The sequence below is a fragment of the Oncorhynchus masou genome, chromosome 16 (assembly GCF_036934945.1).
Source record: "Oncorhynchus masou masou isolate Uvic2021 chromosome 16, UVic_Omas_1.1, whole genome shotgun sequence".
In the NCBI taxonomy this organism is placed as follows: domain Eukaryota; kingdom Metazoa; phylum Chordata; class Actinopteri; order Salmoniformes; family Salmonidae; genus Oncorhynchus; species Oncorhynchus masou.
Genome location: NC_088227.1, coordinates 24,051,296 through 24,077,253, shown reverse-complemented (window position 1 = coordinate 24,077,253; position 25,958 = coordinate 24,051,296). Strand labels below are relative to the sequence as shown.

At 42.0% G+C, this 25,958-nt stretch overlaps 2 protein-coding genes across 2 annotated transcripts; both read left to right on the top strand.

Moving 5' to 3' along the window:
* The first annotated feature begins 5,475 nt into the window (after nt 1-5,475).
* Nucleotides 5,476-16,053, top strand: kif25 (kinesin family member 25). The gene is made up of 15 exons (XM_064990423.1): nt 5,476-5,596; nt 5,864-5,929; nt 6,322-6,450; nt 7,841-7,982; nt 9,937-10,040; nt 10,171-10,256; nt 11,962-12,001; nt 12,112-12,179; nt 12,327-12,401; nt 12,746-12,889; nt 13,139-13,315; nt 13,487-13,641; nt 13,793-14,050; nt 14,195-14,350; nt 14,516-16,053. The coding sequence occupies exons 1-15, from the start codon at nt 5,528-5,530 to the stop codon at nt 14,665-14,667; spliced, it is 1,821 nt and encodes a 606-aa protein (XP_064846495.1). The 5' UTR covers nt 5,476-5,527; the 3' UTR covers nt 14,668-16,053.
* A 104-nt stretch (nt 16,054-16,157) lies between these two features.
* On the top strand, nt 16,158-25,697 carry hebp2 (heme binding protein 2). Its single transcript, XM_064991247.1, has 5 exons — nt 16,158-16,298; nt 16,472-16,607; nt 16,736-16,871; nt 22,475-22,655; nt 22,839-25,697. The coding sequence occupies exons 2-5, from the start codon at nt 16,530-16,532 to the stop codon at nt 23,020-23,022; spliced, it is 579 nt and encodes a 192-aa protein (XP_064847319.1). The 5' UTR covers nt 16,158-16,298; nt 16,472-16,529; the 3' UTR covers nt 23,023-25,697.
* The last annotated feature ends 261 nt before the right edge of the window (nt 25,698-25,958 follow it).

The window sequence follows — 25,958 nt, the reverse complement described above, 5'->3', positions numbered from 1 at the left end:
AGATGACAGAGGCCTGTAATTTTCATCATAGGTACACTTCAACTATGACAGACAAAACGAGGAAAAAAAATCCAGAAAATCACATTGTGGGATTTTTTATTTATTTATTTGCAAATTATGATGCAAAATAAGTATTTGGTCAATAACAAAAGTTTATCTCAATACTTTGTTATATACCCTTTGTTGGCAATAACTTACAGAACATTTTCTGTAAGTCTTCACAAGGTTTTCACACACTGTTGCTGGTATTTTGGCCCATTCCTCCATGCAGATCTCCTCTAGAGCAGTGATGTTTTGAGGCTGTTGCTGGGCAACACAGACTTTCAACTCCCTCCAAAGATTTTCTATGGGGTTGAGATCTGGAGACTGGCTAGGCCACTCCAGAACCTTGAAATGCTTCTTACGAAGCCACTCCTTTGTTGCCCGGGTGGTGTGTTTGGGATCATTGTCATGCTGAAAGACCCAGCCACGTTTAATCTTCAATGCCCTTGCTGATGGAAGGAGGTTTTCACTCAAAATCTCCCGATACATGGCCCCATTCATTCTTTCCTTTACACAGATCAGTTGTCCTGGACCCTTTGCTGAAAAACAGCCCCAAAGCATGATGTTTCCACCCCCATTCTTCACAGTAGGCATGGTGTTCTTTGGATGCAACTCAGCATTCTTTGTCCTCCAAACACGACGAGTTGAGTTTTTACCAAAAAGTTCTATTTTGGTTTCATCTGACCATATGACATTCTCCCAATCTTCTTCTGGATCATCCAAATGCTCTCTAGCAAACTTCAGACGGGCCTGAACATGTACTGGCTTAAGCAGGGGGACACGTCTGGCACTGCAGGATTTGAGTCCCTGGCGGCGTAGTGTGTTACTGATGGTAGGCTTTGTTACTTTGGTCCCAGCTCTCTGCAGGTCATTCACTAGGTCCCCCCGTGTGGTTCTGGGATTTTTGCTCACCATTCTTGTGATCATTTTGACCCCATGGGGTGAGATCTTGCGTGGAGCCCCAGATCGAGGGAGATTATCAGTGGTCTTGTATGTCTTCCATTTCCTAATAATTGCTCCCACAGTTGATTTCTTCAAACCAAGCTGCTTACCTATTGCAGATTCAGTCTTCCCAGCCTGGTGCATGTCTACAATTTTGTTTCTGGTGTCCTTTGACAGCTCTTTGGTCTTGGTCATAGTGGAGTTTGGAGTGTGACTGTTTGAGGTTGTGGACAGGTGTCTTTTATACTGATAACAAGTTCAAACAGGTGCCATTAATACAGGTAACGAGTGGAGGACAGATGAGCCTCTTAAAGAAGAAGTTACAGGTCTGTGAGAGCCAGAAATCTTGCTTGTTTGTAGGTGACCAAATACTTATTTTCCACCATAATTTGCAAATAAATTAATTTAAAAATCCTACAATGTGATTTTCTGGATTTTTGTCTTCTAATTTTGTCTGTCATAATTTAAGTGTACCTATGATGAAAATTACAGGCCTCTCTCATCTTTTTAAGTGGGAGAACGTGCACAATTAGTGGCTGACTAAATACTTTTTTGCCCCACTGTATAAATGCAGAGGTTGCGCCACAGTGTAAATATTCTGCCACCCACAAACAGGAAAACGGTTCCAAATAAATGACATTATTATGTGCTCCACCACCCATGTCATCTATATGATTAAATGTCCACGTGGGCTGTGTTATGTAGGTAAAAACTCTCGTTCTCTCAAACAGAGAATTAGTGAACATAACATTTAAATCAGGAGAAATTACAGGGATTATCCAGTCGTAGTAGATTTTAATTACCAAAAACATGATATTTCTACCTTTAGATTTTGTGGCATAGAGAAAGTTAAGATCAGACAGGGGAAGTGATATATAATAATTATGCTCTGAGCAAAATATATTGTTTTTGTTTTTTCACCCTCCAGACATTATTTCCTAAAGGTCTTAATGATGAAATGCAGATGTATGTTATGTTGTAAATGTGAATGTGGGTTAGGGTTAGATAACAATTACAGATTAAAATTACGTTTTTCTTGCTCTGTACCCAATGTGGTTTACAGACGTGTTTAATACGTTTCATATACACACTTTATTCAAATATTTATGAAATGCACATTGTTATATTTGGTAACACTTATTTTCCCTCGACTCCAACCCCATTCAATGCGTTGAACGGATGTGGGTGGATATATGTCTACATAAGGGTGCAGTGGCTGTCAGTGCCGTTTATGATTTTTTTTCATGAGCATTGCATTTCTATTACAACATATTGGATGACAATTATTCATATTCCATTCACCCAGTTCAAATCAAATTTATTTATATAGCCCTTCGTACATCAGCTGGTATCTCAAAGTGCTGTACAGAAACCCAGCCTAAGAGAGCTCTGATAGGTTGGAGGACATCCTCCGAAAGTTGTCATAATTACTGCTTAAGTCTATAGAAGGGGGTGAAAACCAAGAGCCTCCTAGGTTTTGTATTGAAGTCAATGTACCAAGAGGAGGATGGAGGCTAGCTGTCCTCCAGCTACACCAAGGTGCTATCTTATAGGTTGCTGTTTTGAGGCTACTCTAGACCTTCATTGCAAAACAGTGTGTTTTAATAAATTATTTGGTGATGTGAATATATTTAGTCTAGTTTTATCTAGAAAGGATAACTTCTTCAATGTTTTACAATTTAAATTTTTATGAAATTCACTGAGGAGGATGGTCCTCCCCTTCCGCCTCTGAGGAGCCTTCACTGTAAGGGTGCTCATTTAAAAAAACTCTGACGAAGGCCTTGAGGCCGATACGTAAAGCTTATTAAAAGCAGTGATACTAGCAAGAGCAGTGTGTTGGTTTCTTCTATATTCTTATCTTATTCAAATGTTACCATGCACCTGCAACCATCACTCCTGTGTTCCAATGGCACGTTGTGTTAACTAATCCAAGTTTATCATTTTAAAAGGCTAGTTGATCATTATAAAAAACCCTTTTGCAATTATGTTAGCACAGCTGAAAAATGTGTTGATTAAAGAAGCAATAAAACTGGCCTTTAGACTAGTTGAGAGCTGGAGCATCAGCATTTGTGGGTTCAATTACAGGCTCAAAATGTCCAGAAACAAAGAACTTTCTCCTGAAACTCGTCAGTCTATTCTTGTTCTGAGAAATGAAGGCTATTCCATGAGAGAAATCCCCAAGAAACTGAAGATCCCATACAACTCTGTGTACTACTCTCTTCACAGAACAGCGCAAACTGGCTCTGACCAGAATAGATAGAGGAGTGGGAGGCCCCGGTGCACAACTAGCAAGTGGACAATTACATTAGAGTGTCTAGTTTGAGAAACAGATGCCTCACAAGTCCTCAAATGGCAGCTTCATTAAATAGTACCAGCAAAACACCAGTCTAAGTGTCAACAGTGAAGAGGCGACTCTTGGATGCTGGCCTTCTAGTCAGAGTTGCAAAGAAAAAGCTATATCTCAGACTGGCTAATAAAAATAAAAGATGAAGATGGGCAAAAGAACACAGACACTGGACAGAGGAAGATTGGAAGAAAGTATTATGGACAGATGAATCTGAGGTGTTCGGATCACAAAGAAGAACATTCGTGAGACGCAGAAAAAATGAAAAGATGCTGGAGGAGTGCTTGACGCCATCTGTCAAGCATGGTGGATGTGACATGATGGTCTGGGGGTGGTAAAGTGGGAGATTTGTACGGGGTAAAAGGGATCTTGAAGAAGGACGGCTATCACTCCATTTTGCAACGCCATGTGTAACAGTTTAACTTTGGTCCATCCCCTTGCCCCTACCCGGGCTTGAACCAGGGACCCTCTGCACACATAGACAACTGACACCCACGAAGCATCGTTACCCATCGCTCCACAAAAGCCGCAGCTCCTGCAGAGCAAAGAGAACAACTATATCAAGGTCTCAGAGCGAGTGACGTCACCGATTGAAACTCTATTGGCGCGCACCTCCGCTAACTAGCTAGCCATTTCACATCGGTTACACATGCCGTACCTTGAGGACGGAGCTTAATTGGAGCCAATTTCCTCCTACAACAGGACAATGACGCAAGCACAGCTCCAAACTATGCAATAACTATTTAGGGAAGAAGCAGACAGCTAATATTCTGTCTATAATGGAGTGGCCAGCAAAGTCACCAGATCTCGACCCTATAGAGCTTTTAGGGGAGCAGCTTGACCGTATGTTATGTAAGAAGTGCCCATCAAGCCAATCCAACTTGTGGGAGGTGCTTCAAGAAGCATGGGGTGAAGTTTGAAGGACAAAGTTTGAAGGACACAATTATTATTTCAATTAAAGATAATTTTTTCTAACCTTGTCAACGTCTTAACTATATTTCCTATTCATTTTGCAACTAATTTCATGTATGTTTTCATGGAAAACAAGGACATTTCTAAGTGACCCCAAACTTTTGAACGGTAGTATATATTTTTTAAGTGTTAAATAACTACATTTACCATGTCTCTCCCAGTATTCTTTATCTTTATTTTTTCAAGTAGTAATATTACAGTGAACTTTGATGAACCTTGTGTAAAAAAATGAATCTGTCAAAATGGCTGCCAAACATATTTTGAGATGTGTGCCGCTAGTAGATCAATAATCCATTGGCATGAATACTGCAAAGCATAACATGCCCATATTATGCCAGCTCCAATACACAGTATATAGTGTTTTTCCAATCTTGTAGCTGGTTTAATATGGGTATGTTATGCTTTGCAATGTTAATAATAATGGATTATTGATCTACTTGTAGCACACAAAGTGTTTACCATGCATTTTTACTGCATTAAAATGTAATTAGAATTCCTCAAATTTCACTATAATAGGACAAAACAAGTATGTATCTACTAATGGCACATGTCACAAAACATCTTTAAGATGGCATAATATGGGCATTTTATGGTATGCAATACCTGGCACACATAAAAATAAAGTCTACCAGCTATTTTTAGTGATTGTATTATTTTTTACATAGGGGTCATCAATGTTCACTGTAATATAACTTCTTTGTAGCTATCGTCTCGTATCTGTGCATGAGAGTGCATCCAACTCAGTTCCCCTACCAAAAAAAGTGTTGTGCATTTGCGCACCAAATTCTGGCGGAAACTGAAGTGCGGTGGCTTGACTTCGTTTTGAGAATGTCGGCTCAATTGACCGCAGTCCTTGAGATGCAGGATACAAGGCTCAATTGTGCCAGCAGGATTTAGGATTTAGGATTATCATTAATCCACAAATTCCGAGTTTGACATGCGAGAGCAAAATGATCAAAACCAAGGGATGTATACTACCCACCAAATGTTCACATTCAAATACTGTTGCTGATATTTCTCTCCAGCCTGTCAAAAGCACATAGCACCATTCCGAAAGCACGTCTCAGGACAAGTGGACGACATCTAAATGCGCACGGATGGAGAGCTGCTTGGAGAGTGTTGTCCGTGCGTAATCGCATTATCTGACCTGCAAAAACGCAGGCTGACAACCCAGTCGCATAATATTCTTTACTGTACTTTTTTTATTGTTTTCTCTCATTTATTAAAATGCCACTCTTCATTAACCGAGACCAGATATTTGCGCACCAAGTGCACCTTCTGGAGCACAAACTGCGGGTATGTCTATTTTATTTATTTATTGTTCATTCAAAAGGTATGACAGGTGAAGCTAAAACGACTGTCGTTTAGGTAGGTTTAGTTGTTACTTTGTGAGAATAATTGTTTATCGTTTAGTTAGTAAGCTATAATAACTATTCGATTAATTACAAGCCCCATTTTATTTATGTATCTTTAGTAAAGGAATTTAAATGGAATCAGATAAACATCACTGACTTTACAATGTCAAACTAGCAGCGTTGGCTAATCTGTCCCGAACGTTTCTAGAGCAAAGAAGAACGCATTCTGGAGTTGGAGACTGAAAATGCCATTCTTCACCTGAGGCTCGCCGATGTGAGTTGAGTCATTGGATAATACATTTTAATGTACTGTGGTATTTGAACACCTCAGTCATTGCCCGCTGTGTAGGTAGCCAAGCACATCATTGGGTGCCACAGATGGATACGCTTACTGTCTGCAGAATTGAATTAGAATTAGTTAAAAGCAATATGTAAACATGTTATTTTTGCTTGTTTAACACGTTTCCTGTCAATGTTCACTTCATGGATAGCGACAATTGGGCACAGTATGGAGGCATAAAATGAACACTGAGTTGCTGGTACATTTTTAAAAAATCTACCATGTCCTTCTTGGACCAAAAAGTGGGTTTTGGATGTCAAAATGGTGACTTGTCACTGTATGTCTTGGTAATAGTGGTTCCCCCTTGCCCTGTTCTCCCTCTCCAGTGTCTGGGGAAACTTCGTCGGGATCATGCAGAAGAGGCAGAAGCAGAAGCCCAGAAGCGTTGGCAACACCAGAGAGTTGTGCAGCAAAGCACCCAGTCTGCCCTGGCCAAACTCCTGTCTGAAGTTCAGGTACACACAACCCCAGAGTTACACAGCTGTTTTGTTTTGTTTAGTTCAGAGGAAGGCCAACATGGTGTCCATTGGGGTTTCGTATACCATACGGTCAAGCTGCTTCCACAACAGCTCAATAGGGTAGAGATCTGCTGACTGTGCTGTCCACTCCATTATAGACAGAATACCAGCGGACTGCTTCTTCCCTAAATAGTTCTTGCATAGTTTGGAGCTGTGCTTTGGGTCATTGTTCTGTTGTAGGAGGAAATTGGCTTCAATTAAGCGCTGTCCACAGGGTGCATGGCAAAATGGAGTGATAGCCTTCCTACTTCAAGATCCCTTTTACCCTGTACACAAATTGCCCACTTTACCACCACCAAAGCATCCCCAGACCATCACACAGACCATGCTTGACAGATGGCGTCAAGCACTCCTCCAGCATATTTTCATTTTCTCTGCGTCTCACGAATGCTCTTCTTTGTGATCCGAACACCTCAAACTTAGATTAGTCTGTCCATAACACGTTTTTCCAATCTTCCTCTGTCCAGTGTCTGTGTTCTTCTGCCCATCTTCATCTTTTATTTTTATTAGCCAGTCTGAGATATGGCTTTTCTTTGCAACTCTGCCTAGAAGGCCAGCATCCAAGAGTCGCCTCTTTACTGTTGATGTTGAGACTGATGTTTTGCTGGGACTATTTAATGAAGCTGCCAGTTAAGGACGTGTGAGGTGTCTGTTTCTCAAACTAGACACTCTAATGAACTGGTCCTCTTTCTATTCTGGTCAGACCCAGTTTGCGCTGTTCTGTGAAGGGAGTAATACAGAGCGTTGTATGAGATCTTCAGTTTTTTGACAATTTTTCGCATGGAATAGCATTCATTTCTCAGAACAAGAATAGACTGATGAGTTTCAGAAGAACGTTCTTTGTTTCTGGCCATTTTGAGCCTGTAATGGAAGCCACAAATGCTGATGCTGATGCTCTATTGCTTCTTTAATCAGAACAACAGTTTTCAATTGTGCTAAAATAATTGCAAAAGGGTTTTCTAATGATCAATTAGCCTTTTTAAATGATGAACTTGGATTAGCTAACACAACGGGCCATTGGAACACCGGAGTGATGGTTGCTGATAATGGGCCTCTATACACATGTAGATATTCCATAAAAAAATCAGACGTTTCCAGCTTCAATAGTCATTTACAACATTAACAATATCTACACTGTATTTATGATCAATTTGATGTTATTTTAACGGACAATTGTTTTTGCTTTTCTTTCAAAAACAAGGACATTTCTAAGTGACCCCAAACTTTTGAACGGTAGTGTGTATAGGTTGAAATACTGCACTAGAGTCATTGAGGACCTGAACACACATAACCACACATTCATGGTATTATTTGTGTAATATTCTAGATTTTGAAGCAGGACCTGAGAGAGGTGTTTGCGGTGTATGTGAACTTCGCCACTGAGTTGGAGAACCAGAGCAGGCTGCTGCTGGAACAAGTCGGCCAAGCCAGCTTGGCCCTCCAGGGTCACCATGGCAATGATGTGCACAGTGAGTATACTACCTGTGGTCGGATTTAGGATTTCACTCAATCAATGTGTGTCAGACTTATCCCCTTGTACTTCTGCTTCTCTCTGTCTGTTTCTCTCTGTCACTCCCTTTCTCTTGTCTCTCTCTCTCTCTCTCTATCAATTCAATTCAATTCAATTCAAGGGCCTTTACTGGCATGGGAAACATATGTTAACATTGCCAAAGCAAGTGAGGTAGATAATAAACAAAAGTGAAATAAACAATAAAAATGAACGGTAAACATTACACTCACAGACGTTTCAAAAGAATAAAGACATTACAAATGTCATATTATGTATATATACAGTGTTGTAACGATGTACAAATGTACAAATGGTTGAAGTACAAAAGTAAATAAGCATAAATATGGGTTGTATTTACAATGGTGTTTGTTCTTGACTGGTTGACCTTTTCTTGTGGCAACAGGTGACAAATCTTGCTACAGTGATGGCACACGATGGTATTTCAACCAGTAGATATGGGAGTTTATCAAAATCGGGTTTGTTTTCAAATTATTTGTGGATCTGTGTAAATATGTGTCTCTAATATGGTCATACATTGGGCAGGAGGTTAGGAAGTGCAGCTCAGTTTCCACCTCATTTTGTGGGCAGTGTGCACATAGCCTGTCTTCTCTTGAGAGCCAGGTCTGCCTACGGCAGCCTTTCTTAATAGCAAGGCTATGCTCACTGAGTCTGTACATAGTCTCTCTGTCTCCCTCTCTCTCTGTCTTTCTCCCATTCTCAAGTATCTTATTTACTGTGCCCGTAGGCCGTATGTTAAGAGGTTGTTTGCCTTGGGGATAATCCTCTCTCCCCCTCGAACTCCTCCTTCACCCAGCCCTCCAATATGACTTTGTCAGCGAGGTTTGGAAAGGTTGTGTGACCTGTCCTCTGCGTCACCTGGTCGCCATGGTGACAAGCTCGAGGAACTTATCCCTCGTCACTTGGTTAAACCTGGCTGTCTGTTGGGCCTGAGGGAAAAACACCTAGCCTATATATATCTGACCCTATTGGTTTCGTTCCCCACAGGTCCAGGGTCAGTTTTGTTGTTTGGCTTGAAATAGTTCATGTACTGTATATGTAAGGCAGTAGCGCTGATCCCAAATCAGTCAGCTTTTGGAGAAAATGTAAATGTAGGCACAAATATTGTATTTATGAACCAGTATGATTTTTTGCAATTTATGAAGCATTATTCATATCATTTATTGATCATGGATTCATATTTTTCTTTTGAGAATACTCTGTTTAAAAAATAAAGTGGACCCTGCAGTTGCATCTCGAGCTACCCTTCATTCAGGAAGGATGTCAGATGGTTGAGCAACCCAGCCTCCTATCAAAACAATGACTTAGATTAATCCATCAACTGTCCCTGTAAGTCCTGCACAATGAGCACACACATAACCCCTCGGGCTTAAGTCTTAGCTCATGAACAGGACAGGTCAAATACAATAACCATCAGCAGCAGGAGAGGATCTCTTTCCTTAGCTATTACCCTGCTTGTTGTAGTTGTAGCATTCTCTAAGAGGTTAGTTACATGTAATAGTAATGAATAGTGAGGAGGTCTGACTCTTGAGACTAGAGTTCACCATTCGCTTGTTTGATGTCAGGTTGTAAGTCATGTCGTCCAGAGGATTCCAGGAGTTCTTATATGGCTTTGATTGCTTCATTACAGCGTGTGTGAGTGTATGAGTGGGTGTATCCATGTTTCCACTGAGATTAAGGACTTGGGTCTAAAGGTATTACCTGGACTAGGCACAATTATTTGTGTTTCTCATGGCATGACATTGCATTTAGTGGCTTAGCCTGGCACATGCATGATGTTACTGTCACGGTTTGTGTAACACCATTGAAACAACAACAAAAAAGCCCTCATAATTTGGTTATTATATGTGATGGTGCTGTTATTATTATCCTGTTCTCTGTGTATCTGTCCTCAGGTTTGCAGGCTCAGATGGAGGCTCTAGAGCGCTCTCTACTGGAGGAGAAGGAGCGGAGCAGGACTGAGAGGGAGAGGAGGAAGATACTTCACAACACCTTGGTGGTGAGGATCTTGACTACATTTTAATAGTCTACAGTGACTGCCATTCTTTTTTGTCTCTGTCTCTGTCTTTGTTTCCGTCTCTGTCTCTTTCTCTCACTCTCTCTCTTTCTCTCTCATTGTTGCTCTTCAGGAGCTGCGGGGGAACATTAGGGTCCACTGCAGAGTGCGTCCAGTCCTTCCCTTTGACGATGGCCAGGGATCAACATTAGCAATAGGGTAAGTTTGTCAGATAATATATTTTGAGCAGTACTGTACATTTTAAAGGGATACTTTGGGATTTTGGCAAAGAGGCCCTTTATCTACTTCCCTGAAGTCAGATGAACTTGTGGATACCATTTGTATGTATCTGTGTCCTGTATGAAGGAAGTTAGATGTAGTTTCTCGAGCCAATGCTAATTAGCGCTAGTGCAATGACTGTAAGTCTATGGGTTTGTACTAGCATACTACCTTCATACTGGACACAGAGACATAAAAATGGTATCCATTAGTTCATCTGCCTCTGGGGAAGTAGATAAAGGGCCGGTTTCTGGTCACAGGTTCAGGAATGGTTAAAAAGTCATAACATGCACTTAAAATGAACCTGACAAATAGCAGTGTTGGGGAATTTGGAAAGCCGTAGTCAGTCAATAAATAATATAATAATACTCATAGAAAGGCTTTCATCTTTAGCTCACAATCTGTGGATAATATATGATTAAAAAGGTTATAAAATGTTGTAAAACATCACAGCACAATTGAAAAATATATGGCACATGGAAACCAAACCAGGGTGGTCGATGGTGATAGGTGGAATGGACTGAGAGTGGCTGAGGGGTGGTCTATGGTGATAGGTGGGATGAGCTGAGAGGGGCTGAGGGTTGGGTTTAAAGAGCTGAGGTCTATGGTGATAGGTGGGATGGGCTGAGAGTGGCTGAGGGTTGGGTTTAAAGAGCTGAGGTCTATGATGATAGTTGGGATGGGCTGAGAGTGGCTGAGGGGTGGGATTAAAGAGCTGAGGTCTATGTTGATAGGTGGGATGGACTGAGAGTGGCTGAGGGGTGGGATTAAAGAGCTGAGGTCTATGATGATAGTTGGGATGTGCTGAGAGTGGCTGAGGGGGTGAGATTAAAGAGCTGAGGTCTATGGTGATAGGTGGGATGGGCTGAGAGTGGCTGAGGGGTGGGATTAAAGAGCTGAGGTCTATGGTGATAGGTGGGATGGGCTGAGAGTGGCTGAGGGGGTGGGATTAAAGAGCTGATGTCTATGGTGATAGGTGGGATGGGCTGAGAGTGGCTGAGGGGTGGGATTAAAGAGCTGAGGTCTATGGTGATAGGTGGGATGGGCTGAGAGTGGCTGAGGGGTGGGATTAAAGAGCTGAGGTCTATGGTGATAGGTGGGATGGGCTGAGAGTGGCTGAGGGGTGGGATTAAAGAGCTGAGGTCTATGGTGATAGGTGGGATGGGCTGAGAGTGGCTGAGGGGTGGGATTAAAGAGCTGATGTCTATGGTGATAGGTGGGATGGGTTGAGAGTGGCTGAGGGGTGGGATTAAAGAGCTGAGGTCTATGGTGATAGGTGGGATGGGCTGAGAGTGGCTGAGGGGTGGGATTAAAGAGCTGAGGTCTATGGTGATAGGTGGGATGGGCTGAGAGTGGCTGAGGGGCGGTTTAAAGAGTTTGTTTGGTAATGTATTATTGTTATGTGACTGCTTTATTTAAAAGTACCATGTATCTAACATATATGTAATGTGTATGTATGTGTAGCAAAAAGTCTGTAAAAAAATTAAGATATCTGTCCTCCGAAGAGGGGGGTGGTGGAGGGAGATAAAGGGCTTCATTGCCAAAATCCTGAAGTATCACTTTAATTAGTGCATTTAACATCCTCTTAGTAACAACAATTTAGAACAGTACAGTTTTATAATAGTCATGATTGTTTTCTGTTCAGGCCTGCTACAACAGAAGAGGTGGTTCAGGCAGTCAACGATGTGAGTACATACAGTTTTAAGGTCTTATTTATTGTTAGGTCTGTGATTGGGTTGAATGAGTCATTCTGAAATCACCTGCCTGCCTCACTGTTGTTTTGCCTGTTTTCCAGGATACAGTTGTTGTGAATTGTACTAGAATGGGGAACCTGGGGCTGAACAAGATGTTTGAGTTTGAGAGGTAATATAACATGGTAATAACTTTCCTTTGATTATTGTTGCTATTCTATATTTACATTCTGTCAGCAGTTGTAATTGTAGTATATGTCACAGCTTCAGATGTATGAAGCTTTTCAAGCATGTGTTTCCATGGTGATGTGATTGACAGGGTGCATGGTCCTGAGGACTCCCAGGATGTCGTGTTTGAGGAAGTGAAGCCTCTCCTCACGTCTCTGCTGGACGGGTGAGTTAATGTGACCTTGTGTTGCTAAGGGGAAACACTGATCGCTAATGTAATTCTATTGCCTTCCTCACAGCATCTCAGAACTTCTAAAATAATCAAAAAAAGCCAACACTGTGTACCTCCTATTTACAGTAGAGATGATTGCCTCAGAGAATTAGTGTTGTGATTGAATGCTCCATTGGATCAGGACCAGAGGCAAAGCAGACCATGTGAAACGTTATTAAATAGAGCGAAGCAGAATGAGGAATTAAATCCAGTAAGACGACGTCTGAATAACAAACAGCTAAATTAATAGAAACAGCAAGTCTGTATTTCACAGACTGATTCTCCTATTGTTCGGTCAGGTATAACGTGTGCATCATGGCGTACGGACAGACAGGCAGTGGGAAGACACACACCATGATCGGCGCCCAGGCCGAGGACCCCTCAGGACCACAGGGGGAGGCCCGGCAAGGCGTTATTCCCAAAGCAGCCACTGAACTCTTCAGGTGGGTGGGTGGGAGGGAGGGAGGGAGGGAGGGAGGGAGGGAGGGAGGGAGGGAGGGAGGGAGGGAGGGAGGGAGGGAGGGAGGGAGGGAGGGAGGGAGGGAGGGAGGGAGGGAGGGGAGAGAGAATTAAAAGTTTGGTGTTCATACTAGGGTTAGGGTGATGAGAGAAGGAGCTATACTTGTACATGGATGCATGTTTATACTTGTTTTATCTTGTTTACTTTTGTATGTGTGTGTGCTATCTGACAGGATGATATCGGAGAAACCTGCTGAGAGTCACACGGTGGAGGTGTCTGTGGTGGAGGTGTACAACAACGAGGTGTTGGATCTGCTGGCTAAAGATGAGGACGGGGTTGCCATGGGCGCCAAGAGAGATGTCATCACTACCAGCACAGGGACCAGCGAGGTGCCCTTACTCTCCTACGTGTGAGTAGTCCTTTACTGTGTGTGTGCGTGCGTGCGTGGTGTGTACGTGAGTGATTAATTGAGTGAGTGTAGGAGACATATCTATTGGATTGGTAATAGAATAGTGACTGTTTCTGTGTGTGTGAGATTTATGTGAGTTGAAGTACTGTATTGCTGACTGTGTTCTCCCAGGTTGGTGAGAAGCTCAGCAGATGTGATGCAGCTGATCAGTTCTGTTCTGAGGTTGAGGGCTCGCTGCCCTACACTGGTCCACAGAGACTCCTCACGCTCTCATCTCATAGTCACCCTCACTGTCTCCTCCAAGAGCCCCAACGCCCTGGCCCTGGGTGAGACACACACACAAACATCTGATTACTGACAAATGAAAAATGACAAGCTTTACACAATGTCTTAGTGCTATAATTGATTGATTTCTTGTCATGATATCTTGCTGCTATATTCCTTTATTGACTGTGTCTGTGGTGCTGTGCTGTCCAGCTCGTAGGTTGCAAAGTGTCAAGAAAGACATGCAGCGCAAGGCCCAGAAGGAGTGGTGGAGCCCCCGCTGTCGCCGTGCCAACCCAATGGCCCGCCAATCGGGGGACGAACGTTCCGCTAGCTCCTCCTCCTCGCCCTACCACTCCCCCAGCCACTCCCCCATTCACTCCTCTTGCCCCTCCCCCAGAGCCAGCACCGCCCAGGCTAACTTCAGGACCAAACTACAGCTGGTGGACCTTGCAGGTAGCGAGTGCGTGGGTGAGTCGTGAAAACAACACCAAACTCATCCACCATGGTCTGTAATTGTTGTGTAGCAATGGTGTTCTCTTCGATAGTGTAGGGGGGATGACTATGTGTATGCTGTGTGTGTAACTGTTTGGACGTGTGTTTGTGTAACTGTAGGTATGTCAGGGGTGACTGGCGCTGCACTGTGGGAGACGTCGTGTATAAACCGCAGTCTGTCTGCTCTGTCTGACGTACTGGGAGCTCTGGCAGAGCAACGGCCACATGTGCCCTACAGAAACAGCAAGCTCACACACCTACTGCAGGATGCCATCGGTAACACGCACACACACACACACACACACACACACACACACACACACACACACACACACACACACACACACAGTTTGTTGTTTTCCTTGACTGCAGTTGATAATGACTAACCATTCTCCTCTCCCTCTCCCCTCTCTTCTCTATCCTCTTCTCCTTCTCCACTAGGTGGGGATGCGAAGCTGCTGGTGATGCTTTGTGTCTCTCCCACCCAGAGGTATATGACTGAGTCTCTACAGTCTCTGGGCTTTGGCACGCGGGCTCGTCAGGTCCAAAAAGATACCCCTCGCAGGAAGAATATTGCTCAAAAACTGAAGTAATGAGAGCAGAGCAGAGGAGTATAGAAGAGAGAAGGGAGAGAGGTCCCAGGCTGTGATGGCATGGTCAAAGGTAGAACAGAGGTCCACCTCAATCAAGTGAAGGCTGAACAGAGTTACATGTTGTATATATGTAAATATTATTTAGTAACTTATGTTGTTGCTTTACTTATACACGTACAAATGTTTATCTAGCTATTTGAACACCAAATTGGGTTGGTTTAAAAAAAAAAATGTTTGACAACTGTTGAATAATTTTCATCTATCGGTATCAAACTCCATCTCCCCTCTTTATGTCCACCCAAATAGTATACAATATTTACTTGACCAACTATTTTATATTGTGGAATTGATTCTTAGATGCAGTATTTCCCTTTGTTTTTAAATAGATTGACAAATAATTTAGGCTAGTAATTTTTTGATTTGTGCTAAATCTTAGCCTGATGGTAAATCACAGGCTTTAAGGCTGAACAAAATATAAAAGGCAACATGTAAAGTGTTGGTCCCATGTTTTATGAGCTGAAATAAAAGATCCCAGAAATGTTCCATACGCACAAAAAGCTTAATTCTCTCAAATTATGTGCACACATTTGTTTACCTCCCTGTTAGTCAGCATTCCTCCTTTGCCAAGATAATCCATCCACCTGATGGGTGTGGCATATCAAGAAGCTGATTAAAAAGCATGATCATGCACAGGTGCACCTTGTGCTGGGGACAATAAACGGCCACTCTAAAATGTGCAGTTTTGTCACACAACACAATACCACAGATGTCTCCAGCTTTGAGGGAGCGTGTAATTGGCATGCTGACTGCAGGAATGGCCACCAGATCGGTTGCCAGATAATTTAATGTTCATTTCTATACCAACATCGTTTTAAAGAATTTAGTAGTATGTCCAGCCGGCCTCACAACCGTAGACCTTGTGTAACCATGCCAGTCTAGGACCTCCACATCTCGCTTCTTCACCTGTGGGATCTTCTGAGACCAGCCACCCTGACAGCTGATGAAACAGGACTTTTCTGTTTGTAATAAACCCCTTTTGTGGGGAAAACTCATTCTGATTGGCTGGGCCTGGCTCCTATGTCCTCCAAGCCCACCCATGGCTGTGCCCCTGCCACGTCATGTGAAATCCATAGATTAGGGCCTAATGAATTTATTTCAATTGATTGATTTCCTTATATGAACTGTAACTCAGTAACATTTTTGAAAATGTTGCATGTTGCATTTACATTTTTGTTCAGCATATATTTGTGATATAAATGTGTTATAATTGTGTGGGCTTGCTTTTAATGCCTTTCTTATAAACCATGCACTTATTTTAGTGTTTGGAAGCCTCAATATTTGTTACATGTATTTTTGTTACGTTCAAACTTTGAATAAAAATGTTTTGTCCTTTTCTGTATTTTATGGCTTACAAAAACTCTGGGCAGCCAATCAGGATTCACGTTTTTCTGTCGTTGCTACGTAAATATCATGTGACCGAAGGGATTTTGTAACAACAAACGCACCACTCCCCCAATGACCTCGCCCTCCCTGTTATGAAACACCTACATTTTGACCATTTTGTAATTTCTATCCAGGAAAAACGATAAATACATAGCTAGTACATTGACACACCAGTGCTTTCGAAGAAGGTAAGGACTGTCGTTTTAGACTCTTTATCTCGCTAGCTACCTGTGGGGAGAGGCAAGTTGTTGTCGTGAACATGACTAGGAACAGGTTGTGAATGATTGATTTTAAGTTATAGTTGTTTTGTGGTATGATCAGCGAAGTTGTGTTTTATATTAGTTTGATCTTTCTTCTTTAGCTTTGAACATCAAGTATTGAATGAGAAGGACTTTAGGACTGGTCAGAAACCTCCCACAATGCTGAAAACAATTGGGCAAGCTATTTTTTCGACTACTTTGCAGAATCCAAAGTTTACACCTAACGAGGAGAATAAGGTTGGTGGTTCTTAGTACCCAGTCAGCTTAGATATGGATATACCTTTTCTGGATGAACAAGTACAAGTTTACAACGTGTGTGTGTGTGTGTGTGTGTGTGTGTGTGTGTGTGTGTGTGTGTGTGTCAGGCTCCTGACTATGAGGTCCGTACCTATCAGACAACCAACTGGATAAGCACTACTCTGACTGGTATGGAGCAGCAGGCTGCGATAAGCACTGGGTTCCGACGCCTGTTCAGCTACATCCAGGGCAACAACCACAACAGTAAGTCACACTTTCAGTCATTAGGTGTTAGGCTACTCACTTAGAAACAAACATGCTTACAGGCACTTTAACTATTGCTCAGTTGGTAGAGCATGCTTGCAATGTGAGGATAGTGAATTCGATTTCCAGGACCACCCATATGTAATATGTATGCAAGCATGACCAAGTCCCTTTGGATAAATTTACACTGAGTGTACAAAACATTAGGAACACCTTCCTAATATTGAGTTGCACCCCTTTTGCCCTCAGAACAGCCTCAATTTGTCGGGGCATGGACTCTACAAGGCGTCGAAAGCGTTCCACAGGGATACTGGCCCATATTGATTCCAATGCTTCCCACAGTTGTGTCCAGTTGGCTGGATGTCCTTTGCGCGGTGGACCATTATTGATACACACTGGAAACTGTTGAGTGTGAAAAGCCCTGCAGCATTGTAGTTCTTGACACAAACCGGTGAGCCTGGCTAGGGCTGTGGTGGTAATTACATTTTGTCAGCCAATTAATGTCATGCAAAAGACTGCTGGTCTCACGGTAATTGACCGTTAATTAACATAAACACGTTTAGCATCTCCAGGCTTCCACACATACAAGCTGCTATGTCTCCAACTTCAGCTATATATATATATATATCTCAATTTAACATACACCATCACAATAAATCCATTATTTATTGTAGTCAGGTCTAAAGAAATATTATGATATGAAGAAAATATATTTCAGAATATCTGTTGGCCTACTGTATCTGGCTATGCTCCATGCCAACGGCTGTAGGCTAGTTAATTTGGCTGACAAGATATGCTTATAAATCCTGTGCATTTATTTTATGAGTTTATAGTAAGAAGATTATAATTGATCTTAGCTATAAAAAAATGAAAGGATATTTTTTTTCCCATTACTAAGCGAGTGCGCATATGGCATGGCTATATTGAGTGTATAAATGATCACTTGAAACAGGTCCTACAGTGCCTTGCGAAAGTATTCGGCCCCCTTGAACTTTGCGACATTTTGCCACATTTCAGGCTTCAAACATAAAGATATAAAACTGTATTTTTTTGTGAAGAATCAACAAGTGGGACACAATCATGTGGAACGACATTTATTGGATATTTCAAACTTTTTTAACAAATCAAAAACTGAAAAATTGGGCGTGCAAAATTATTCAGCCCCTTTACTTTCAGTGCAGCAAACTCTCTCCAGAAGTTCAGTGAGGATCTCTGAATGATCCAATGTTGACCTAAATGACTAATGATGATAAATACAATCCACCTGTGTGTAATCAAGTCTCCGTATAAATGCACCTGCACTGTGAAGCCTGAAATGTGGCAAAAGGTCGCAAAGTTCAAGGGGGCCGAATACTTTCGCAAGGCACTGTATATGCTAGATTTAGAGTTATTTGGCAACTTTAGTTGTGAATGATACAAATCTTAGAATGTATTAGAAATCAAATCATATATGGGCTGAGTGGTGCAGCGGTCTAAGGCACTGCATCTTAGTGCTAGATACAGCCTGGTTCGAATCCAGGCTGTATCACAACCCGCTGCGATTGGGAGTCCCATAGGGCGGCACACAATTGGCCCAGCGTCGTCTGGGTTTGGGCGGTGTAGGCCGTCATTGTAAATAAGAATTTGTTCTTAACTGACTTGCCTAGTTAAATAAATGTAAAAAAACAAATTGCATGGAGCAACTATAGGCTATGATGAGCTGTTCTCTCATCAACTGATTTTCACCCATCAGACTATTCTCAATTTAAACTTGTCTTTACTGATATGTCAAATTAGTTTAGATTTAGAATGGCCCATTATCAAATAGGCAGGGGGAAAATGTCTTCTGTATGGACTCAAATAAGGAATTCTGTGTGTGACGTGTCACCCAATTAATTATGAAAATTATGAAAATTCAAAACATACACTTAGGTTGGAGTCATTAAAACTCGTTTTTCAACCACTCCACACATTTCTTGTTAACAAACTATAGTTTTGTCAAGTTGGTTCGGACATCTACTTTGTGCACGATACAGTCACATGACACAAGTCATTTTTCCAACAATTGTTTACAGACACAGTGAATTATCTATCACAATTCCAGTGGGTCAGAAGTTTCCATACACTAAGTTGACTGGGCCTTTAAACAGCTTGGAAATTTTCAGAAAATGATGCCACGGCTTTAGAAGCTTCTGATTGGCTAATTGACATCATTAGAGTCCATTGGAGGTGTAACTGTGGATATATTTCAAGGTCTACCTTCAAACTCATTGCCTCTTTGCTTGACATCATGGGAAAATCAAAAGAAATCAGCCAAGACCTCAGAAAACAAATTGTAGATCTCCACAAGTCTGGTTCATCCTTAGGAGCAATCTCCAAATGCCCGAAGGTACCATGTCCATCTGTACAAAATGTAATATGCAAGTATAAACACCATGGGACCACGCAGCCATTATACCGCTCAGGAAGGACACACGTTCTGCCTCCTAGAGATTAACGTACTTTGGTACGAAAAGTGCATATCAATCCCAGAACATCAGCAAAGGACCTTGTGAAGATGTTGGAGGAAACTGGTACAAAAGTATCTATATCCACAGTAAGACAAGTCCTATATCGACAACCTGAAAGGCCACTCAGCAAGGAAGAAGCCACTGCTTCAAAAGCGCCATAAAAAAGCCAGACTGCGGTTTGTAACTGCACATGGGGACAAAGATCATACTTTTTGGAGAAATGTCCTCTGGTATAATGAAACAAAAATATAACTGTTTGGCCATAATGACCATCGTTATGTTTGGAGGAAAAAGGGGGAGGCTTGCAAGCCGAAGAACACCATCCCAACCGTGAAGAACGGGGGTGGCAGCATCATGTTCTTAAAGCTTGGTCGTAAATGGGTCTTCCAAATGGACAATGACCCCAAGCATACTTCTAAAGTTGTGGCAAAATGGCTTAAGGACAACAAAGTCAAGGTATTGGGAGTGGCCATCAGAAAGCCCAGTCCTCAATCCCATATCAAATTTGTGGATAGAAATGAAAAAGCGTGTGCGAGCGAGGAGGCCTACAAACCTGACTCAGTTACACCACCTCTGTCAGGAGGAATGGGCCAAAATTGACCCAGCTTATTGTGGAAAGCTTGTGGAAGGCTACCCAAAACATTTGACCCAAGTTAAACAATTTAAAGGCAATGCTACCAAATACTAATTGAGTGTATGTAAACTTCTGACCCACTGGGAATGTGATGAAAGAAATAAAAGCTGAAATAAATCATTCTCTCTACTATTATTCTGACATTTCACATTCTTAAAATAAAGTGGTGATCCAAACTGACCTAAGACAGGGAATTTTTACTAGGATTAAATGTGTCAGGAATTGTGAAAAACTGGGTTTAAATGTATTTGGCTAAGGTGTATGTAAACCTCCGACTTCAACTGTAGTTTGGAGCGTAGCGTAAGGTAACCAGTCCATCTAGTGTGCATAATATAGTCCACACTCAATTATGTATCAAAGAAATCTTACATCAGTTTTTCTGCAGTGCATAATATGCAGTAGACTATGTATTGTATAATGGCACAATCATAATTTTAAATTATTTTTTTCTGGGCATCAGCTCTAATATACATGAGTGTTTTTTAATTAAGCATCACCTTAGAAAGCGCTGTCCATTTCGTTTACGGTGTTTCAACCTGCTGTTTAACTAATTTCTTCAAATTTATAATCACAGTGAGGTGAGTTTATAAAGTACTAGAGGCTGTTTTGATGATGTGTGTGTGATTTGATACTCGATTGCATTTGTACCATTCTCATAAGTTACGACAAATGCGATTATGCATGTAACGCTTTATTATAAAGGTGCATTATTATGGTGAAAATGATCTTCATCGCCACTTTTGTTCTTATACAAAACTTATCAAACATATAAAGTACCAGTCAAATGTTTGGACACCTATTCATTCAAGGGTTTTTCTTTATGTTTACTAGTTTCTACATTGTAGAATAATAGTGAAGACATCAAAACTATGAAATAACACACATGGAATCATGTAATAACCAAAAAAGTGTTAAACAAATGAAAATATATTGTAGATTCTTCAAAGTAGCCACCATTTGCCCCGATGACAGCTTTGTACACTCTTGGCATTCTCTCAACCAGCTTCACCTGGAATGCTTTTCCAACAGTCTTTAAGGAGTTCCCACATGCTGAGCACTTGTTGACTGCTTTTCCTTTACTCTGCGGTCCAACTCACCCAAACCATCTCAATTTGGTTGTGGTCGGTGATTGTGGAGGCCAGGTCATCTGATGCAGCACTCCATCACCCTCATTCTTGGTCAAATAGCCCTTACACAGCCTGGAGGTGTTGGATTATTGTCCTGTTGAGAAACAAATGATAGTGCCACTAAGTGCAAACCAGATGGGATGGCGTATCTCTGCAGAATTCTGTGGTAGCCATGCTGGTTAAGTGTGCCTTGAACTCAAAATAAATCACAGACAGTGTCACCAGCACACCACCATCTCCATGCTTCATGAGGTAACTCTGGGTCTTCCTTTCCTGTGGTGGTCCTCATGAGAGCCAGTTTCATCATAACGCTTGATGGTTTTTGCGACTGCACTTGACGATACCTTCAAAATTCTTGACATTTTCTGGATTGAATGACCATCATGTCTTAAAGTAACAATGGACTGTCGTTTCTCTTTGCTTATTTGAACTGTTCTTGCCATAATATGGACTTTATTTTACCAAATTGCCCTATCTTCTCTATACCACCCCTACTTTGTCACCACACAATTGATTGTCTCAAACCCATTTAAGATGGAAAGAAATTCCACAAGTGAGCTTTTAACAAGGCACACCTGTTAATTGAAATGCATTCCAGGTGACTACCTCATGAAGATGGTTGAGAGAATGCCAAAAGGGTGCAAAGCTGTCAAGGCAAAGAGTGGCTACTTAAAATAATCTCTCATTTAAAATATATTTTGATTTGTTTAACACTTTTTTGGTTACTACATGATTCCATATGTGTTATTTTATAGTTTTGATGTCTTCTATTGTTCTACAATGTAGAAACTAGTAAAAATAAAGAAAATCCCTTGAATGAGTAGGTGTGTCCAAACCATACTCCGTTCAAGGCTTAGATTAAATAATTATTTTTGTCTCCTCCCCTTCATCGACACTGATTGAAGTGGATTTAACAGGTGACATCAATAAGAGATCATAGCTTTCACCTAGTCAGTCAATCATGGAAAGAGCAGGTGTTCCTAATGTTTGGTACACTCAATGTAAGTGACCCATGACCCTACAGTGAAGTAGGAACTAGTGCCAAACGAAAGAGTGCAAAGTGTATTTTTTACGAGGGTGTTGTGCATCATATTTCTGTGTGTTTAGGGCATGTGACATATGAGCAGTAAGTACATAGGGCAGGTGTGTTGTGTGGGCAGTTGTGGCTTTAGTGTCTGTTTAGAAAATGTGATATCCTTACCATCATGGTCAGTATTAAACTTAGGGAGTCACTATCTGTGTCACTGTGCGTGTCTGTCATACCCACAGTCTAACTGCCTGTGCCTGGTCCTGGTTATGTGTTGCGTATCTGGCCATCTATCATTGGCTTGTGTGTGTGTATGTGTCTCCCAGAGGAGAACGTGGAGATGACAGCTCCAGTGACGTGTCTGGTGGACCCTGGGGCTGGCCCGGCCTGTGAGACCACCTTCACAGTGTCCTTCTATATCCCAGAGGAGCACCAGGCCGCCCCGCCCCTGCCCAGCGACCCAGAACTCTTCCTGGAGAACAGAAAGGAGTTCACTGTGTTTGTCAGGTAATGGACCAATACAGGTTTCGCTCACCTGCAGACGTTTGAAATGTGAGGCAGTATAGGGCCAACAGTTAGTGTTCATGAACACCTCTGTGAGTAGTAGACCATAGACCACGGCACCAGTATCCTTTCTTTCCTTCCCTCATAAAATATATCCTTCGTCATGCTCCCTGTCTTTCCATGCAGGACGTATGGGGGTTTCACCAACATGCAGAAGAGTCGTGAGGAGCTTCTGAATCTGCTAGAGAGCCTCCAGAGGGACGGGGCACGCTACAAGGACATGCCCTACTACGTCTGTGGCTATGACAGCCCCTTCAAACTAGTCAATCGCAGAAATGAGGTCTGGATCCTCCAGAAGACCGAGCCATAGTAACGGTTCAAAGGGGGTCCCTACCTTTCTCCTTGAAGTATGCACTTGAACACTCATTTATTTAGAAGTATTGGATTGGTGTAGGCATGGACGACCAGATACACTTTATATCAGTGGAGGCTGCTGAGAGGAGGATGGCTCATAATAATGGGTTGATCAGAGCAAATGGAATGGCATCAAACACATGGAAACCATGATGTGTTTGACGTATTTGCAACTATTCCGCTCCAGCCACTACCATGGGCCCATCCTCCCCAATTAAGGTGCCAGCACCCTCCTGTGCTATATATACAAAAGTATGTGGACACCCTTTCAAATTAGTGGATTCAGCTATTTCAGCTACACCCGTTGCTGACAGGTGTATAAAATCGAGCACACAGCCATGCAATCTACATAGACAAACATTGGCAGTAGAATGGCCTTACTGAAGAGCTCAGTTGACTTTCAATGTGGCACCATCATAGGATGCCACCTTTCCAAGTCAGTTAGTCAAATGTCTTCCCTGCTAGAGCTGCTCCAGTCAACTGTAAATGCTGTTATTGTGAAGTGGAAACGTCTAGGAGCAACATGGCTCAGCTACGAAGTGGTGGGCAACAAGCTCACAGAACGGGACCCCGAGTGCTGAAGCGCGTAAAAATCATCTGTCCTCGGTTGCAAGACTTACTTACAAACTACCTCTGCAAGTAACGTCAGCACAAGAACTGTTTGTTGGGAGCTTCATGAAAGGGGTTTCCATGGCTGAGCAGCTGCACACAAGCCTAAGATCACCATGCGCAATACCAAGTGTCGGTTGGAGTGGTGTAAAGCTCACCGCCATTGGACTGGAGCAGTGGAAACGTGTTCTCCGGAGTAATGAGTCACGCTTCACCATCTGATCCAACAGAATAATCTGGGTTTGGAGGATGCCAGGAGAACGCTACCTGCCCGAATGCATAGTGCTAACTGTAAAGTTTGGTGGAGGGGAATAATGGTCTGGGGCTGTTTTTCATGGTTTGGGCTAAGCCCCTTAGTTCCATTGAAGGGATGATGGGAAATCTTAACAAATAACAGCTACATTCTAGACAATTCTGTGCTTCCTACTTTGTGGCAACAGTTTTGGGAAGGCCCATTCCTGTTTCAGCAAGAAAATGAGGTCCATACAGATGGTTTGTTGAGATCGATTTGGAAGAACTTGACTGGCCTGCACAAAGCCCTGACCTAAACCCCATCGAATACCTTTGGAATGAACTGGAATACCCACTGCGAGCCAGGCCTAATCTCCCAACATCAGTGCCCGACCTCACAAATGCTCTTGTGGCTGAATGGAAGTCCCTGCAGCAATATTCTAACGTCAAGTGGAAATCCTTCCCAGAAGAGTGGAGCCTGATACAACAGCAAGGGGGGAGCAACTCTACTAATGCCCATGATTTTGTAATGAGATGATTGACGAGCAGGTGTCCACATACTTTTGGTCATGTAGTGTAGCTATCTTAAAACAGTCAAATTATAAATTTTCATTCCGTGAGGGGGAGTCGACGGGTGCACACGTAGGGGAGGAAGGTAAGGAACTGAACAGAATAGCACCCATTCCCACTATGATTAGAAAAAGATATGTAGCTTTTTGAAGCATAATCACAAGTGCCTAAGCAATGTCTGTGACCTTTAGTAATAATGATAGTACAGTAATAACCTTTCAATTGATACTTAAAGAAACTAAGAGACAGATGTCAAGGAGCTTTTTAGATGCTCTTAATATTCAGGTCACTGAAGGGACTGATGATATACTGTAGCTGCTATTTGAGACTCCTTTCTACTACATTGTATACTACAAGGGAATTCAAAAATAATTTAACTCCATTCCGTTAGATGCTGGCATGACAAGCACCTATATAAGCTAACATTAGCACTTCTTCAGAAAATTAAATGTACAGGGAAGACCTTTGACACTGAATTCCTGACTCACTTAACTTTTGTTTTAAGCTTCTCAACTTTTGTGCTCTTTTACTTTGTACTTTTCATTGTAGACGCCTTGCATATTCAAACTGCTAATTAATGGTGGCAACTATGTACATTTTACGGAGGACTTGGCAGTGTGGCTTAGCTCTGAGGGCTGCGTTGTATGACTAGACATGCTTATGGACTATTGCTGAACTATGGATTACTGTGAGAAAGTCTCAATGATGATGTGAAAATGTAATGTGTGTCTGCATCTTGTCGTCGTGTCCCCCCCCCCCCCCCCCAAAAAAAAATGACACATTTGTTGGGATATTATGACATAAACTGATATTAGGTTTTGTTCAGCAGTCTTATAGCTTGGGGGTAGAAGCTGTTGAGGAGCCTTTTGGTTCTAGATTTGGCGCTCCGGTACTGCTTGCTGTGCGGTAGAAGAGAAAACAGTCTCTGGTCTGGTGAAAGCTATGATTCCTTATTGATGTAACCAATTTAAATCCACTTCAAATATTTTAGATGAAGAGGAGGAGATGGGTTAAAGAAGGCATTTTAAGCCTTGAAACAATGGATTGTATATGTGTGCCAATGAGGGTGAATGGGAAAGAAACTATTTAAGAGCCTTTGAACGGGGTATGGTAGTAGATGTCAGGAGCACCGGTTGTGGATGTATAATGTCTTAATTTATGTACTATTTTACAATCAATGTATGTAAAACGTGATAAATACATTTAAAATGTCTACTTTCATGGAGTAGTCTGTTTTGCCTTTAGTTCCTGAGAGCAGTGTTTTTGGAGGTTGAAATCCTTAGGTACACAACAAATCTGTATGTCTTACAAACTGAAGGTCATGACTCTTCACAGCCAGCTGAAATCCTGTTTCATCCATACCTTTTGCTCCCCCGATCTCTCTTTCCTATCCTCCTCTCACAGTCAGGTCAGTGTATGCAGACTATTTTTAGGAGAATTTTTGTTCTCCATATCATGTTCAGACGGTCAGCAGAACCAGGG

Excerpts from the sequence above, each read along its gene's own strand:
- kif25 (XM_064990423.1), top strand. The coding sequence starts at position 5,528 with ATGCCACTCTTCATTAACCGAGACCAGATATTTGCGCACCAAGTGCAC. Across the intron at positions 10,257-11,961 it reads GGATCAACATTAGCAATAGG|GCCTGCTACAACAGAAGAGG; the intron begins GTAAGTTTGTCA and ends TTTTCTGTTCAG. Across the intron at positions 12,180-12,326 it reads AAGATGTTTGAGTTTGAGAG|GGTGCATGGTCCTGAGGACT; the intron begins GTAATATAACAT and ends TGTGATTGACAG.
- hebp2 (XM_064991247.1), top strand. The coding sequence starts at position 16,530 with ATGCTGAAAACAATTGGGCAAGCTATTTTTTCGACTACTTTGCAGAAT. Across the intron at positions 16,608-16,735 it reads CACCTAACGAGGAGAATAAG|GCTCCTGACTATGAGGTCCG; the intron begins GTTGGTGGTTCT and ends TGTGTGTGTCAG. Across the intron at positions 16,872-22,474 it reads CCAGGGCAACAACCACAACA|AGGAGAACGTGGAGATGACA; the intron begins GTAAGTCACACT and ends TGTGTCTCCCAG.